We start from the raw sequence: 16,343 nt of genomic DNA on the forward strand, positions 1-16,343 counted from the left end.
TCACCAGTGGCTTGTCTTTCCATGATCTTAACAGTGCCTTTCAAAGAGTTCTTCATTTTAACAAAGTCCAACTTACTTGTCTTTGATGGTGGATTATACTTTTGGTGTCATATCTAAGAAATCTTTGTCTAACTCAAGGTGACAATGCCTTTCTCTTATATTTTCTCCTGGAAATATTACAGTTTTAGGACTTGTGTTTAGGTACATTGATCCACTTAGTCTTAATTTCTATATATCTTGTGAGATGTGGAATGAAGTTCTCTTTTTACATATAGAGTTCCAATACCATTGGTTATAGACTGTCGTATCTTTATTGAATTGCCTTTGCACCTTATGTGTTGATCTGTTGAGGGCACTCCGCTCTCAGGATCTCTTTACTCTCTCTGTGTTAAAGTCCCCCTGTCGTGATGATTACAGCTTTGTCTCAAAGTCAAGTAGTGTGAGTCCTTCAACTTTATCCTTCTTTTTTAAAATCATCTTGGAAATTTCAGGTTCTTTGTTATTTCTTTAGTTTTTAAGTATTCAAAGATATAAAACAGCATCTAGAAGTCTCAAGATAATTTAGAAATCAAAGTTAATAAAGAGTAGCACAGAAAATTTCCATAATCTAGCTTTATCAGGACTTGAGGCCTTCTGGATATCACATTCCATTTGGTTAATCAAAAATTGTCTTATCTATAGAGAGAGATTCATGGTTGCCAAGGGGAAGGGCTCAGTGGGGAAGGGAAGAATTAAGTGTTTGGGATTAGCAAATGAAAACTGTTATATGCACAATAATAGGAAAACAAGGTCCTACTGTATAGCAGAGGGTACTACATTCAATATCCTGTGATAAACCATAATGAAAATGAATACACATATATAAAATGAATGGGCTTCCCAAGTTGTGCTGGTGGTAAAGAACCCGCCTGTCAATGCAGAAGACATGAGATGTAGGTTCGATCCCTGAGTCAGGAAGAACACCTTGAGGAGGAAATGGCAACCCACTCCAGTATTCTTGCCTGGAGAATCCCATGGACAGAGGAACCTGGTGGGCTACAGTCCATAGGGTTGAAAACAGTCGGACACAACTGAAGTGACTTACCATGCATATGTAACTGAATCACCTTGTTGCACAACAGAAGTTAACACAACACTGTAAATCAACTCTACTTCAATAAAAGTCTTTTTAATTTAAAAATAATTATTATATCTATCTTACATTGACTGCCAATTTTCAAAACACTAGACTGTAAAAATTTATACCAACATTGTAGTGGACATGATTTCAACTTTCATTGATGTTTCAGAAAATACTTTAGATCCTAGAGTATCTCCGTCATTGTAAGCATCAGTTCTCATTGTCCTAACAAAATGGGAAATTACTGACTAAAGAGAGCACATTTGGTTGTTTTGCTGCCTGCCATGATATCTATGAATACTCTACTTTTGACTGGGGGACACCATCTTTCAAACATCTGAAATGTTACAACTGGCAGTTCTATGCATAGCATTCTGTCTCTTCCAATAAAGCATATTTGTATTTACTTTAAACTTGTTATCTGCTGGGGACCATGAGAAATACTATTGATTAAGCCAGTTGATTCCTGATAATGTTAGCCATCACTGCCGTGGTATGACATTGAGCAGATAACTCATCCTCTTTGGGCCTCTGTCTTCATTTGTAAAATTAAAGGTTTGGACTAGTTAACCTTAGTGTTGTAAAAACTCTTTTGTAGTATCTTTATGTTCTTAAAAATCACAACCCCTTAAAAATAATTAAACAAATACTCTTAATGGCAAAAAGCACTGTGGTAAGTCAGAAAGTAGTGATCTTTTGATGCATCTCAGATTACCTAACCCCACTGCATGACCTTACTTTTAACTGTGGCCAACTCTGAGCAATGAAGATGGCATTTATGGTTACTGGTGCTGTGACATTTAGTGGCCCATGAAATCCCCATATTCTGAGAAGCTCTAAGTGTCTCAGGTCAAGGGAAGAATAAAGGAGAATGGCTGTAAGCCCAGATAGCTCCAAAGCTTCAGAGTACTCCTCAGTTAGACTTTCAAAGCTATCTTAAAAGATTTTCAAGATATCTTCACTTAGAAATAGCAACCCATTCCACTATTCTTGTCTGGAAAATTTCATGGACAGAGGAGCCTGGCAGGCTACAGTCCATGGGGTTGAAAAGAGTTGGACATGACTGAGTGACTTTCACTGCACTTCACTTAATATTGAAACCAAGGGGACTTTAAATGTCTACATCGGCTTTCCTATACCAGGGCACAACATATATGACTGTGAGCTCCGGTCATACTCTAGCTGATCATTGCTGTCCTAATAGAATGAGAAACTTGGAGAATATGAAGTTTACTAGAGAATGTAGAATGTAGATATGACTTTAAAATGATATAAGAAGTCTTTATTGAGCATTTACTCTGTGCAAGATGCTGTGTCATGCACTTCCAATGCATTGTATCATTTAATACACACAGCAATCTTGAAAAGTAGACATTATTGTCTTTTTATTACATATGAGGATATGATGCACAGAGAGCTCCTGTTACTTGCCTCAGTGGCTCAGATGGTAAAGAATCTGCCTGCAATGCAGGAGGCCTGGGTTTAATCCCTGAGTCAGGAGACTCCCCTGGGGAAGGAACTAGCAAACCACTCCAGTATTCTTGCCTAGGAAACCTCATGGACAGAGGAGCCTGGCAGGCTACAGTGCATGGGATCTCGAAGAGCTGGACATGACTGAGCAACTAACACACACTGAGAGCTGGTCTTCAATCCATGTATGTCTCAATCTAGAGCTTCCTGACTACCTGAGACCAGCTCTCAGAACTTGGCCAGCTTATTTAGAAAGTAAATGAATTTGTAGCATTAATTACAGGGATCTAAACCAAGAACACCAAGTACCGATGACTCACTCTTGGGTAAACTTGATGGAAGAAAGAACTCATAGAAAGTGTCCTGAAGAAATTGCTCTGAGGTACATGAATGAGGTGAAGGACATGAATTGGCCCAGGGAGAAAGGTGAGATCATGCTGAGGGAACGGACTCTCTGAGGCCATGAAGATACAAATGCACAATTTGTGCATTCAGGAAGCAATATACAGACTGCTCACTGCAGGGCAATAGCCAGAAACAAAGCTGATGTCATAGGGGTGAAAATTCAAGAGATTTCCCTTTAATATGCTATGCCCTGGCAATCCACTCTCAGTTCTTAAATACAAGAGGGAACATAATTAAAATTGCATTTGCTTTTACAATTTCTCCTACAACTCATGTAGGATACATATGGGCTTTTAAAGCATCAAGGAAAGTAAAGAGAGAATTTCTTAGCAAAACATATTTGCTACCCAACAAGTGATTTTCAGGAGTATGATGTAGTTTACCTTACTAAGGTCCTAGAGCCTTAATCGTCCAGTGATGGGGCCTGGAAGCAGTTTTCACCCAATTTTCAGAAATAGAGGCAACCAGCCCACTGCAGTTAAACTAATAACTCATTCCCATCACCCCGGTCTTGTGCAGTGTGCATACACGGGGCAGACGAGAGTGACAGATTCAAGTCACAGGTGGGCAGTTAGAAAGCTCTCAACAATATGGATTAAAGTGAGTTGAGTTGAAATTCACTTTCAGATAGCAATTGCTACTCCTGAGCAAGGGCTAATGTGTTTGGTGAACTCTCATTGGTCGCTTCCATGATAAATCCGCAAATGTTAACTGAATATCTCTCCACGTTTTCTGAAGCATTCATCTTCTCTGTCTCTCTTTAACTCTTTTTTTAGTTCCAGAGACCTAATGACTTCTCACCCCCTTTCCGCTTTGGCACTGTGCCCAACGGCAGCACAGAGAGAAATATTCGCAATAACTATGCAGAAATGCATGCCTACATGGGGAAGTTCAACCAGAGAGGTGTCGATGACGCACTGCTCTCCCTGAAAACAGGGTAAGAACTGCTTCCAAGCTCAGAATCTTTACTGTGTTGCTCACATTTCTTAAACATCCATGGAATAAGATGCACCATGTTTGTGTGCCATACCAAGTTCAAGCGAAGAAGACTGCATTTGCATTTTGTGGGTCCCCAGGTTAAATTGATGGTGTAATTCAGACCAGTGCATGGAGATTCCACTGGTATTATTCACTTATATATATTTTCAACAATTTCTGTTTTACTTGCATGAATGTAACTGTGAAATAAGAATGTAATAGATATAAAAGTCAAAGAGGAGAGTCGAGGCTAAAATTCATGTGTTACACACAAAATAAAGACCTGCTGACCTAAAAGTGAAAGTGATTTTGGTGTCTTGGACAAGAAAAGAAACAATGAAAAGCGTGAAATCTTTTAGATAACAAATGGTAAGAATATGTTAACTGATCTCCCAATTCCAACAAAATTGGCAGTCTTTGATCCAGCTCTATAATCTAGGGTGGATTGTTCATTCAAGAGAACTCACGAACTGCAAATATGTTGGCTTACATAATTTCAGCCATGGCGGTTCCTTCCCTCAGAAGCCACAGCTGTGGAATAAGACTGACAGTTGAGCATGAGAGCTGTTGGATTTTGGTCTCATAGCTGATTTCCTGTGTTGTATGATGACTGACAGCCCTTAGACCTCTTGGTGGTTCCTGTTTGGAATGAGCCTCCCAGAGGCATGTTTACTTAAATACTGTTAGACTCTGTCTTATCATTATAAAGTCACAGCAGATTTCAGAAGGTGGGATCTAAATTTGGGGGACAGATGACTCTGGGTTATCTGGCCCCTGGTACAATCACAGTTCTCAAACCCTTCAGAGCTTTGACTTTCTGATGGACACCCTTCTAAGGGATACACACGGACCTTTGGAAAAAACATTCTGTATCTTGTCATGCCAGAAAGGGCTTCTTTTTTCTTAAGGAGAGGTAAAGCTAACTGAACTTGTAACAGTGCAGGTCATGATGCTGGCTTTCTTTCTTGCAGACCTCTCTATTACCTATATGAATATATCTGAATTTCTTCTCCATTTATTGTGTTTAAATATTGACCTGTACCTTCCTGACCTTGCCCCTAGCCTTTCCCCCCTCCCTGCCTACTTCTCCTTGCAAAACACTGTACACACAATGAGATTCTCATATGTTTGGGAACATGAGACATCTGAATTCTTCTGTATGTTGCATTGGCTGTGGTTTCACACATTCGCTCTTGACCTGAGCCTATAATGCCACCACCCCCAGCAACTCTCTCCTTTCCTTGTGCTGCAAAAAAAAATACTAAAACCTTTCTGACCGCCAAAATAGCATTGCCCATCCAGTGCTCCTCGTCCACCTACACTTATCCCCACTCTGGACTGTAATGAACTGAGAAATGAAAAATGTTATGTAAGTCTAACCCATGCTATTTGTTGCTATCATTGTGATGGTTCCTTTTCATTATTTCTGTTATTATTTTTATTGATTCCTTTTTACTCCTTCTCCTTTTCAGACACAGCTTATGAGTTGGCTCCGGGCCCTACTTACATTCTCATCATTCCCAACAGGAGGGAAAAAAACTCCTCCTTTCACTCTGAAATCATACAAAGAACCACCTGGGAATTCGGCTTTAGCTTCTGGCTGAGTTCCACCTTGAGCCCTGCTTTGAACCAATTCTCCCCATAGTCCATTGGAGCCCTACTTCTTCCTCTTAATGGCCCCATAGGTAGTTTTGTACTCGAATTCCTCCATCCGACTTGGTTTGTTTGCTCCTTTCTCGAACAGGAAACTGGATGCCTTCATCTACGATGCAGCCGTGCTGAACTACATGGCCGGTAGAGATGAGGGCTGCAAGCTGGTGACCATTGGCAGTGGGAAAGTCTTTGCCTCCACTGGTTATGGCATTGCCATCCAAAAAGACTCTGGATGGAAGCGCCAGGTGGACCTTGCTATCCTGCAGCTCTTCGGAGATGGTGAGTTAAAGAAAGGGAAGGTGTCTACTTGGCCTCTTCCTATGGCCAGTCCAAAACATCTACTCTTCTTCCTTCTCCATCCCTTTAACCTCTGCATTTCCAGAAAAGCATTTCATAGTATGCTAGGACATTGGGTGGTATATATTAGTTTTCTAAAGCTTCGTAATGAGGTTGTTGTTATTGTTCAGTGGCTTAGTCATATCTGACTTGTTGCAACCCCATGGACTGCAGCACTTCTTTGTCCTTCACTATCTCCCAGAGTTTTGCTCAAACTCATGTCCACTGAGTCAATGATGGATGCCATCCAACCATCTCATCCTCTGTTGCCCACTTCTCCTCCTGCCTTCAATCTTTCCCAGCATGAGGATTTTTTTCTGACGAGTTAGTTCTTCACATCAGGTGGCCAAAGTATTGGAACTTCAGCATCAGTCCTTCCAATGATTATTAAGGGTTGATTTCCTTTAGGATTGACTGGTTTGATCTCCTTGCAGTCCAAGGGACTCTCAAGAGTCTTCTCCAACACCACAACTCAGAAACATCAATTCTTCAGCACTCAGCCTTCTTTAGGGTCCAGCTTTTCTCTCTGGACCCAGAGAAAGGGCAAAGAAATCCATTCATGGCCGTTTGCTCATCCTTCCCTCTCCTGTTTTGCTTCTCTTGGTGGAAGAGGTAGGAAGCAGGGCCAGGTCCTCAGAGGCAGACAACTTGCTCTGAGAATACCTCATCTCCTATTTTATTTTGCTCACACCTTTCACATCCCACTTCACTTAATTGTCTAAAGGACCTCCTTCTCCTTTCAGTCTCACAGAAGCTAACCCTGTTACAATGAGCAGCCTGACTGTACTTGGCCCCACAGGCCATCAGTCCAGCAGTTCCCCAATTCCATCTGGGGAATCTTTGCTGGTAGGGAGAAGACAACACAGCTGGATTGGCAGACTCCAGGTGAGGTCAGTTGTTCAGTTAAGAAAGTCATCCAAGTTTGATCCAAGAAATGAACAAAAAGTGATTTGATGAACATTGGAAAGAGGATGGGGTTCTAGTGGAGTGTTTCAAGCCTTTTTAGTGTAAGAGCTTCTGTCATGTTAATGTAGCTGTCACTTTAAGGCAATAACAGGGCCTCTATCCACAAGCAAGAGCAGCAGTAGAGACGATTTGCAAAAGTAACCAGAGCTCCATGGGCTTCCCAGTGGCTCAAACGGTAAAGAATCTGCCTGCAATGTGGTGGACCCAGGTTCAATCCCTGGGTTGGGAAGATCTCCTGAAGAAGGGAATGGCAACCCACTCCATTATTCTTGCCTGGAGAATTCCATGAACAGAGGAACTTGATGAGTCCATGGGGTCGCAAAGAGTTGGACATGACTGAGCAACTAACACACACACACACACACACACACACACACACACCCCAGAGCAACTAACACACACACACACACACACACACACCCCAGAGCTCCAGTCAGACTATGCAAACAAATTTCACGTTTTAAGTCAAACTGGCAATTTTCTTCATGAGATTTTCAGATTTTTGCTTCTCTAGAGTTAGATGCATTCTCAGGCTCATGGTTTCTTTTATTTTCCTCTTGCCTACAATTTCCACCTTTCTAGTTCCTAGTATCCACTGAAGTGGACAAGGTTATTGTAACCTGGCATGACTTGAATTAATCAGAACTTCTCTAAGCAGCGTTAAAAGGAGGCAGGTCCGAATTTGGTGGTCTCATTTTATTCCAGCTTCCCCCCTTTTCCTGTGAATATTTATGTTTTCAACAAGAGATCAGGAAGTCTGAGGGCCTCTAGGGAATCAATCAATCTCTCCACCGATCTGTCTCTGTCTCTCCTCCCCCAACTCAAACTGCTTTGCACATTTTTTGAGAGCAATTTTCTGAATCGCTTCTTCCATTATGTTGTTCCTCTCTGTCTACAAAAAAAAAAAAAAAAAAAACAAAACTGTGCAAAGTGCTTAGTCTGATACTCAGGTGCTCAGCAATCTTTCAACAACCTTTTGTATTCAGCTTCTTTTACCAGCTGTTATTGTGTTTGAATTGTTCTGCCAGCCTTTCCCAAATATGACTTGTGTTTTTCTCCTTCCTCCCCTTGATCATGCTATTTCTGCTGCCTGGAGTGCCTTTTTGTACAATATCAATTAAAATTCACCCATTCACCATGCCCACCTCCAAATCCTACCTTCCTCCTGAAAACCCACTGGGCACCACATCTACAAAATTACCCTGACTAATTCGGGAAGCTTTTGTTACTTACATACAGCTTGTCGTACTGATTGTTTATATACCAATTTACACTGGGTAGCTAGGGCTTACCTGGCTCAGACGGTAAAGAATCTTCCTGCTATGTAGGACACCCAGGTTCTGTCCCTGGGTCGGGAAGATCCCCTGAAAGAGGAAATGACTGCCCACTCCAGTATTCTTACTTGGAGAGTTCCATGGACAGAGGAGCTACAGTCCATGGGGTCTCAAAGAGTCTGACACAACTGAGAAACTAAAACTTTCACACGTTCATACAGGGCACAGAGGTAATGTCTTCTATCTTTGTATCACCTCTGGTACCCACATTGTGTTTTCATTGACCACTTGTTGAATAACTTGATAAGTTTAACAGCATTAATAAAATTACTAACTTCTCTCTTGGTTTTCTTTATGTCTCTTTCCCTCTCTCTCATATTTTCCTCTCTTTTCCCAACACCCCTTTCTCCCCTTCTCTTCCCTCCTTCCTACCCGGCCCCTAGGAGAGATGGAGGAGCTGGAAGCTCTGTGGCTCACAGGCATCTGCCACAATGAGAAGAACGAGGTCATGAGTAGCCAGCTGGACATCGACAACATGGCGGGCGTCTTCTACATGCTGGGGGCGGCCATGGCTCTCAGCCTCATCACCTTCATCTGCGAACACCTCTTCTATTGGCAGTTCCGGCACTGCTTTATGGGTGTCTGTTCTGGCAAGCCCGGCATGGTCTTCTCCATCAGCAGAGTAAGTGGTTTGATTTAGGTGCCTGGAACTTGGGAAAGGAAGCTTAGTCTAGCGCCATGCAAAGCAGAGAGTCCAGAGTGGCACTAACTCCAGCCTGAGACTGTGAAAGCAAGAAGCCACATCATGTACATTTCCCCAGGGGGTAGGATGACGTCATTTCAAGTGGCTCAGAGAGCAGGTGATGCTGTTTTTCCTTCAAGAAACAGCTTTCTGTGTGGGGTTTGGGCATTTGGTTCTTAAAAAGAACTGGCAGAGCTATCAAAATGAAACATTTGGCCTTTCCCCAGGTGCCTTTCATCACTATTAGTTAATTCTGCATAGGCTGGATTAATCGTTTAATCCTTTTAAAAAATCACATTTCTGTATAAATCATAACATATATCTCTCTTATTCTGACATGCAAATGTATATTGGCCGTTTCACCATCCCGCTTTATATTTTAACCATGTATGCATTTGGAGCATTCAGGAGCTTAACAGAACTTTCAGAAATAAGTCCTGACCTATTAAGAAATTTGCATTCCAGAAACTTCCTTAATTGGAGCAAGAGTACTACTCAAGTCCTTCTTTATTTAGTTCTCTTCTACATGTCTAGTCTAAAGTAAGATTTGGAGCACAGTGTTGAATATGAATAAAGGGTCACAGGGAAGAGGGTTTTTTTTTTTTCCCCTTAAAAAAGCAGACTTTTTGATTTTGTTAATAAAATTATGAGATTCATTCATGAGAGTGAACTCAGACGTCCTCTTAGAATAGAGGTCTAGGCTTCGGATGTAACCAGCTTTGTCTCTAATGGGGTTATGTAAGAAAATGGAGTACTCATTAAGTTTTCCCATCTTTTGATCGTTTTCCTGTAGTATTTTAGTTCTAGAGAAAAATGTCCTCTCTGTCTATGAGCGGCTTCAGGCCATTCAGTTACCTAGAAGCAAGAGACTTGTGGTCCCTAAGCCACCTTTTTGCACCTCGTGGCACTTCCCAAGACCCCAGAGAGGGGGCTGGCCACAGCGCAAGAAGCTTGTAGTAGAAATCCTATTTGTAGCCCCTCAACATAATCAATGGCTCTGAAGAGGACAAGTGCATTTTCTCCTGGCCATGATCAAGAAGGGTCAGAAAGAAGAAGAAAGCAGGAGAACCCTCTATTTTTTTTTTTAATGGGAGTATAATTGCTTTGCAGTGTTGTTAGTTTGTGCTGTACAGTGAAGTGAACCAGCTGTTTGTGTACATAGATCCCCTCCCTCTTGGACCTCCCTCCCGTCCCCACCCCTATCTCACTCCTCTAGGTCATCACAGAGCACCGAGCTGAGCTCCCTGTGCTATACAGAAGCTTTCTTCTAGCTACTTTACACATGGTAGTGTATATATCTTCTCTTCTGCACTCAGTTGTGTCCGACTCTTAGCAGCCCCATGGTTGCTCTCTCTCTTAGCAAAGCCATGGTTGCCAGGCTCCTCTGTCCATGGGACTTTTCAGGCAAGCATGCTGGAGTGGGTTGCCATTTCCTACCCAGGGAATCTTTCCGACCTAGGAATTGAAGCCGCATCTCTTGCATCTCCTATATTGGCAGGTGGATTCTTTACCACTCTGCCACCTGGGAAACCCCTATTGTGTGTGTGTGTGTATATATATATATTAATCTCCAATTCTCTTGTAGATCTCTTATCTGTGGATGCCTCCAGGGCAGGGATGCTCATCTCATACAAACCATCCTTCTTTCCCATCTAACTGCCACTCTACTTTTGAATCTTCTCTCCTCTCATCCTCCTCCCTCCATCGGGACAGTCCCTTTCCAAATGAATCCCTCTTGTTTTAAAGACACTGTTCAAACAACCTCTTCTGCAAACATCTTCCCTTGCCAGGTGGAAAAGTTCCCAATATGTCCACCTTTCAAGGCAGGGAACTAGAGATTGGCAGGAGGTTGGCCTGACTTTAGACTTGAGCCCAAGCCTCTCCCTCTCCTGGACGGTGCTTTTTAGGGCTCTACACAAGAAGCTGCATACAGGGAGTTCTCAATCAATACTAATGTTAAGATACTAGTTATCTGTGATCACAGTGAGTGAGAAACTTGAAGGAGGAAACCAGGAGCTAAAGAGAATAAAGGAGAGCATTCGACAAGGGGATTCTTTTTTTTAAATTCATTTTATTTCAGTATAGTTGATTGCCAATATAAAATTGCACTGTACAGCAAAGTGATTCAATTATACATGTATATACATTCTTTTTCACGTTTGTTTTACATTATGGCTTATCACAGGATATTGAATATGGTTCTGTGCTATACAGTAGGACCTTGTTGTTTATCCATGTTATATACACTAGTTTGCCTCTGCCAACCCCAAGCTCTCACTCCATCCCTCCCCCACTACTCCTCTCCAGCAGGGGCATTCATGATTGCTATTTAGTCCTTAATATCTGTCCCAGGTCCTCCCTCCCATGGTGTAAGGCACAGCAGCAGAAATATCCTTCATTGACCTCAAAGCTGCCTAATTGTCTCATTGAATTTGGCTCATGCTTGGCTCAGGGAGAGAATTGCTCAGCTGTGATCTGATGATCAAAACCCTAAAATCTGCTCAAAATTTGTCAGAACTGGAAATGAATGGCAATTGTGAGTGCCTGGGCTCCCCAGTCTTTACTGCCAGCCAGGGGTGACCAGCCAGGGCAGAACAGCCCCAACATCTGTAGAGCATTGCTGTTGATTTCCAGAAGGCTGACAATGTTGTTTGCTATCAGTTGATATCATGGCCTCATTTTTGTGAAGCAAAAACCTCAGTGTAGAAAGAAAAATCAGTGCAAATCAGTGGTGGAGTGAGGCATGAATCTCATGTCTTGCAATTCCAGTCCATTTGCTTAGAACACTTGGTGTATGTAGTGAGGCCCCTTTTGGAGAGCCAAGCCTATCTAATCAGACCCCCAGCTCATGTTGCATTCTAAGTTGCTTCAGTCATGTCTGACTCTTTGCAACTCTATGGACAGTAGCCTGCCAGGCTCCTCTGTCCATGGGATTCACCAGGCAGGAATACTGGAGTAGGTTGCCATTTCCTTCTCCAGGGGATCTTCCTGACCCAGGGATGGAACCCTGGTCTCTTCCATCTCCTGCAGTGGAAGGCAGGGTCTTTACCACTTGCCCCACTTGGAAAACCCTAGGGTTCATGATGAGACTTGCTAAATGCTGGGGAATAAGGCAAGCAAATGGCAACCCACTCCAGTGGGTTCTTGCCTGGAGACTCCCATGGACAGAGGATCCTGGCAGGCTACAGTCCATGGGGTCCCAAAGACTGGAACACAACTGAGGAACTCATCACAGCACAGCACAAGGCAGGCAAGCTTCTAGCCACAGGTTTCTATGAGTGTGTAAGATCATCTCTTTCATGTTTTCCTGGACTTTTCTCATCCATTTAGGCAGTTAGCAGGGGTAGGGGATGCGCTTGAGGGTCCCTTCCAGCCTCGCCAGAGACCTAACCCGTCTCATCCTCTCTGCAGGGTATCTACAGCTGCATCCACGGCGTGGCCATCGAGGAGCGCCAATCCGTGATGAACTCCCCCACCGCCACCATGAACAACACGCACTCCAATATCCTGCGTCTGCTGCGCACAGCCAAGAACATGGCCAACCTGTCGGGTGTGAACGGCTCACCGCAGAGCGCCCTGGACTTCATCCGCCGCGAGTCGTCTGTCTATGACATCTCCGAGCACCGCCGCAGCTTCACGCACTCCGACTGCAAGTCCTACAACAACCCGCCCTGCGAGGAGAACCTGTTCAGCGACTACATCAGTGAGGTGGAAAGGACTTTCGGGAACCTGCAGCTCAAGGACAGCAACGTGTACCAGGACCACTATCACCACCACCACCGGCCCCACAGCATCGGCAGCGCCAGCTCCATAGATGGGCTCTATGACTGCGACAACCCGCCCTTCACCACGCAGCCCCGGGCCCTGGGCAAGAAGCCCCTAGACATTGGCCTCCCCTCGTCCAAGCACAGCCAGCTCGGCGACCTGTACGGCAAGTTCTCGTTCAAGAGTGACCGCTACGGCGGCCACGACGACCTGATCCGCTCCGACGTGTCCGACATCTCCACCCACACGGTCACCTACGGCAACATCGAGGGCAACGCGGCCAAGAGACGGAAGCAGCAGTACAAGGATAGCCTGAAGAAGCGTCCGGCCTCAGCCAAGTCCCGCCGCGAGTTCGACGAGATAGAGCTGGCCTACCGCCGCCGGCCGCCCCGCTCCCCCGACCACAAGCGCTACTTTCGGGACAAGGACGGGCTGCGGGACTTCTACCTGGACCAGTTCCGTGCCAAGGAGACCTCGCCGCACTGGGAGCACGTGGACCTGACCGACCTCTACAAGGAGCGTGGCGAGGATTTCAAGCGCGACTCGGTGGGCGGCGGAGGGCCCTGTACCAACCGAGCTCATCACCTTAAGCACGGCACGGGCGACAAACACGGCGGGGGGGTCGTCGGTGGGGTCCCGGCCCCCTGGGAGAAGAACCTGACCAACGTGGACTGGGAGGAGCGCCCCGGAGGCAACTTCTGCCGCAGCTGCCCATCCAAGCTGCACAACTACTCCACGACGACGGCAGCAACGGCGGTGGTGGCCGGCCAGAACTCGGGCCGGCCGGCCTGCATCCGCTGCGAGGCGTGCAAGAAGGCCGGCAACCTCTACGACATCAGCGAGGACAACTCCCTGCAGGAGTTGGATCAGCCAGCCGCCCCGGTGGCGGCCGTGACGTCCGCCGCGTCTAAGTACCCGCAGAGCCCCACCAACTCCAAGGCGCAGAAGAAGCCCCGGAACAAGCTGCGGCGCCAACACTCCTACGACACGTTTGTGGACCTGCAGAAAGAAGAGGCCGCCCTGGCCCCGCGCAGCGTGAGCCTCAAGGACAAGGGCCGCTTCCTGGACGGCAGCCCCTACGCGCACATGTTCGAGATGCCGGCGGGCGAGAGCGCTTTCAGCAGCGGCAACGACGGCAAGGCGGCGGCGCCGGCCGCGGGACATCACCACCACGGCAACCCCGGCGGCGGAGGCGGCGGCGGCGGCGGCTACATGCTCAGCAAGTCGCTCTACCCTGACCGGGTCACGCAGAACCCTTTCATCCCCACTTTCGGGGACGACCAGTGCTTGCTCCACGGCAGCAAATCCTACTTCTTCAGGCAGCCCACGGTGGCGGGGGCGCCGAAGGCCAGGCCGGACTTCCGGGCGCTTGTGAGCAACAAGCCGGTGGTCTCGGCCCTGCACGGGGCTGTGCCGGGCCGCTTCCAGAAAGACATCTGTATAGGGAACCAGTCCAACCCCTGTGTGCCTAACAACAAAAACCCCAGGGCTTTCAATGGCTCCAGCAATGGGCATGTGTATGAGAAACTGTCTAGTATTGAGTCTGATGTCTGAGTGAGGGAAGAGAGAGGCCGAAGGTGCGTCCGGGAGGGTCTGGCTGTGGGCGTGTGGCACGCATGTCACGGAGGGCGAACGGGGGGTGAGGGGGCGAACTTGGTTCCCATTTGCTCCTTTCTTGTCGTTTTCATTTATTTTTGGGATCCCGGAGTTTTGATTCCTTCTGAGGGCGAGCCTGGTGACCAGCACCATCTCTGCTCCCGTTCCAGCCCCCTCTTCCTCTTCCTCCTCCTTCCCGTCTGTCCATCCTGTCCCCGTTCCCAGTTCCCGCGAGAAGATACGGTAGGCTGCCGTTCCCAGTTCCGGAGAGTGGATACGGTGGGCTGGCTCGGCTGGAGCCGAGAAGGCAGTGGCCGCAGGGGAGCTTGCTCCTGGCCTGGAAGGACTCTTTGCCACCCGGTTGGAGCGAAGCCAAGGAGAAGCAGGAGGAGGCCACGGGGAACGCAGGATACCTCTTGCTGAACTGATCTGTATGTGTAGGTGAGGAAGCAAAAGCATTCCCATAAGATCTATTAGCATACTGCCTGTAAATGAAAAGAGGCTTTTGCTAAATTCTTGTTGCTTAGATGGCGTATGCTTGGGGATCAGGCGCCAAGCAGAGGGTGGGAAGCCATGTGTGTTTATATATAAGCCAAAAAAAAAAAAAGTTTTCTTCAATTCCATGAGACTTATTGTTGGTGAACTGGAGTGAAAAGTCATTGACAGATGATGAAAAGTACATTAGAGCAGTGTTTTGGGGCACATTAGAGGCAAAGAAGGAGGCACTGCCTGTGTGTGTGTGTCTATATACACTTGCACACCTGTTGTCTATACACAGCCATTGTCAGGGGCCTGATTGTGTAGAAGTCAACCTTGACCCCCTAAAGCTGTTTCTTCAGTATCCCTAAGCAACAGGCTTTTTTTGGCTTTTATACAAACAAAGATGGTCCTATGTTATCTGAATTATGGCTCTCTCTTCCCCTTCACCCTTCCTGAATAAGAAGACTGGAAGTTCTTGACGAGAAGTTTCTGTGGCCTAGACAAAACATATGGGTGAGCATTCCTACAAGAGCAACATATACAAAACTAATTCTTTCATGGTTGCCAGTACTTTCAACCAGTCTTGGCCAAGAACTTTCCAGGAAGGCTAAAAGGAAATAGAAGCAGTCAGGATTCTTTTGCACATAACCGAGGGCAGAGAGAGGACAAAGCTCATTTGAGCTTTTGAGACCCTTAGCTGGCCAGTTTGCAGGAAGGAGCTAAAGGAACGCTTTGAAGGGCAAGGGGCATCGTTTATGATAGGGTAAGTGAGAGAGGGGGATGTTTTCAATGCTTTGATCCCTTCTTACTTAACCTGGAGCTAGGAGAGCAGGCTTGTTACCCCCTGAATTGGCCACAAGTGATATGGAACAGACAGTGCAGAGCTTTGAGATTGCTCCTCAAGGACAGCTCAGGAGACAGGGGAGAGAAGGGAAGAGATTTGGAAGAGGGGACGGAAGGCGGAGAGGGACTCCCCTGCTACCTCGTTGGGTCTGGCTCCCAGAGAATGTGACGTTGAGCCCAGTGTGGACACTCTGTAGAAGCCCCTCCTTCCTGCAACACCGCCTTCATCTCCCATATCGAACTATTCAAGAATAAAAAATTATGTGTATATATATATATATATATATATATACACATATAAAACTCCAGGGATGAGGGTACTGGCAGACAGGAAGCCCCCTTCACTCAAAGTTGGAAACTGGAGAAGGGAAACGACTACGTGTCACTGCCAGTCCCGAAACTTGGGGTAGATGTGTTCCGGGGGTCAGTTCCACTCTTCCGCCGCCATCCTCCCCTCTCCCCAGGTGGCAGCCAAAGAGCCGGGTCAGTTTGGAAGCTTGGCCGCAGGATCTCCATGTTACACACAGGACACATAAACCAGAAAGGTGCTCATCCTCCTCTAAAGGAAGCTGCCATGTCTCTTGGAGAAATCCCACCCACCCCGACTCACCCCACTTCCTCACCACCCCACCCCCGTCCTTGACTGCACCCACCCCCCCTGCCCTCCTTGATTTTTACCTCAGTGTCTTTCATTTTCAAGCCAACCGAAGGCCTT

The 16,343-nt window shown here is 46.1% G+C and overlaps 1 protein-coding gene across 1 annotated transcript in view; it reads left to right on the forward strand.

Moving 5' to 3' along the window:
• Window positions 1-14,263, forward strand: part of GRIN2B (glutamate ionotropic receptor NMDA type subunit 2B) — a 339,069-nt gene extending 324,806 nt beyond the window's left edge. The window contains exons 9-12 of the mRNA XM_065922152.1: window positions 3,772-3,932; window positions 5,718-5,905; window positions 8,646-8,884; window positions 12,356-14,263. Coding sequence (XP_065778224.1) covers window positions 3,772-3,932; window positions 5,718-5,905; window positions 8,646-8,884; window positions 12,356-14,263 — 2,496 coding nt within the window. The remainder of the gene's footprint in view (window positions 1-3,771; window positions 3,933-5,717; window positions 5,906-8,645; window positions 8,885-12,355) is intronic.
• Window positions 14,264-16,343: the final 2,080 nt, after the last annotated feature.

Source organism: Muntiacus reevesi, chromosome 1 (genome assembly GCF_963930625.1).
Source record: "Muntiacus reevesi chromosome 1, mMunRee1.1, whole genome shotgun sequence".
NCBI lineage: Eukaryota > Metazoa > Chordata > Mammalia > Artiodactyla > Cervidae > Muntiacus > Muntiacus reevesi.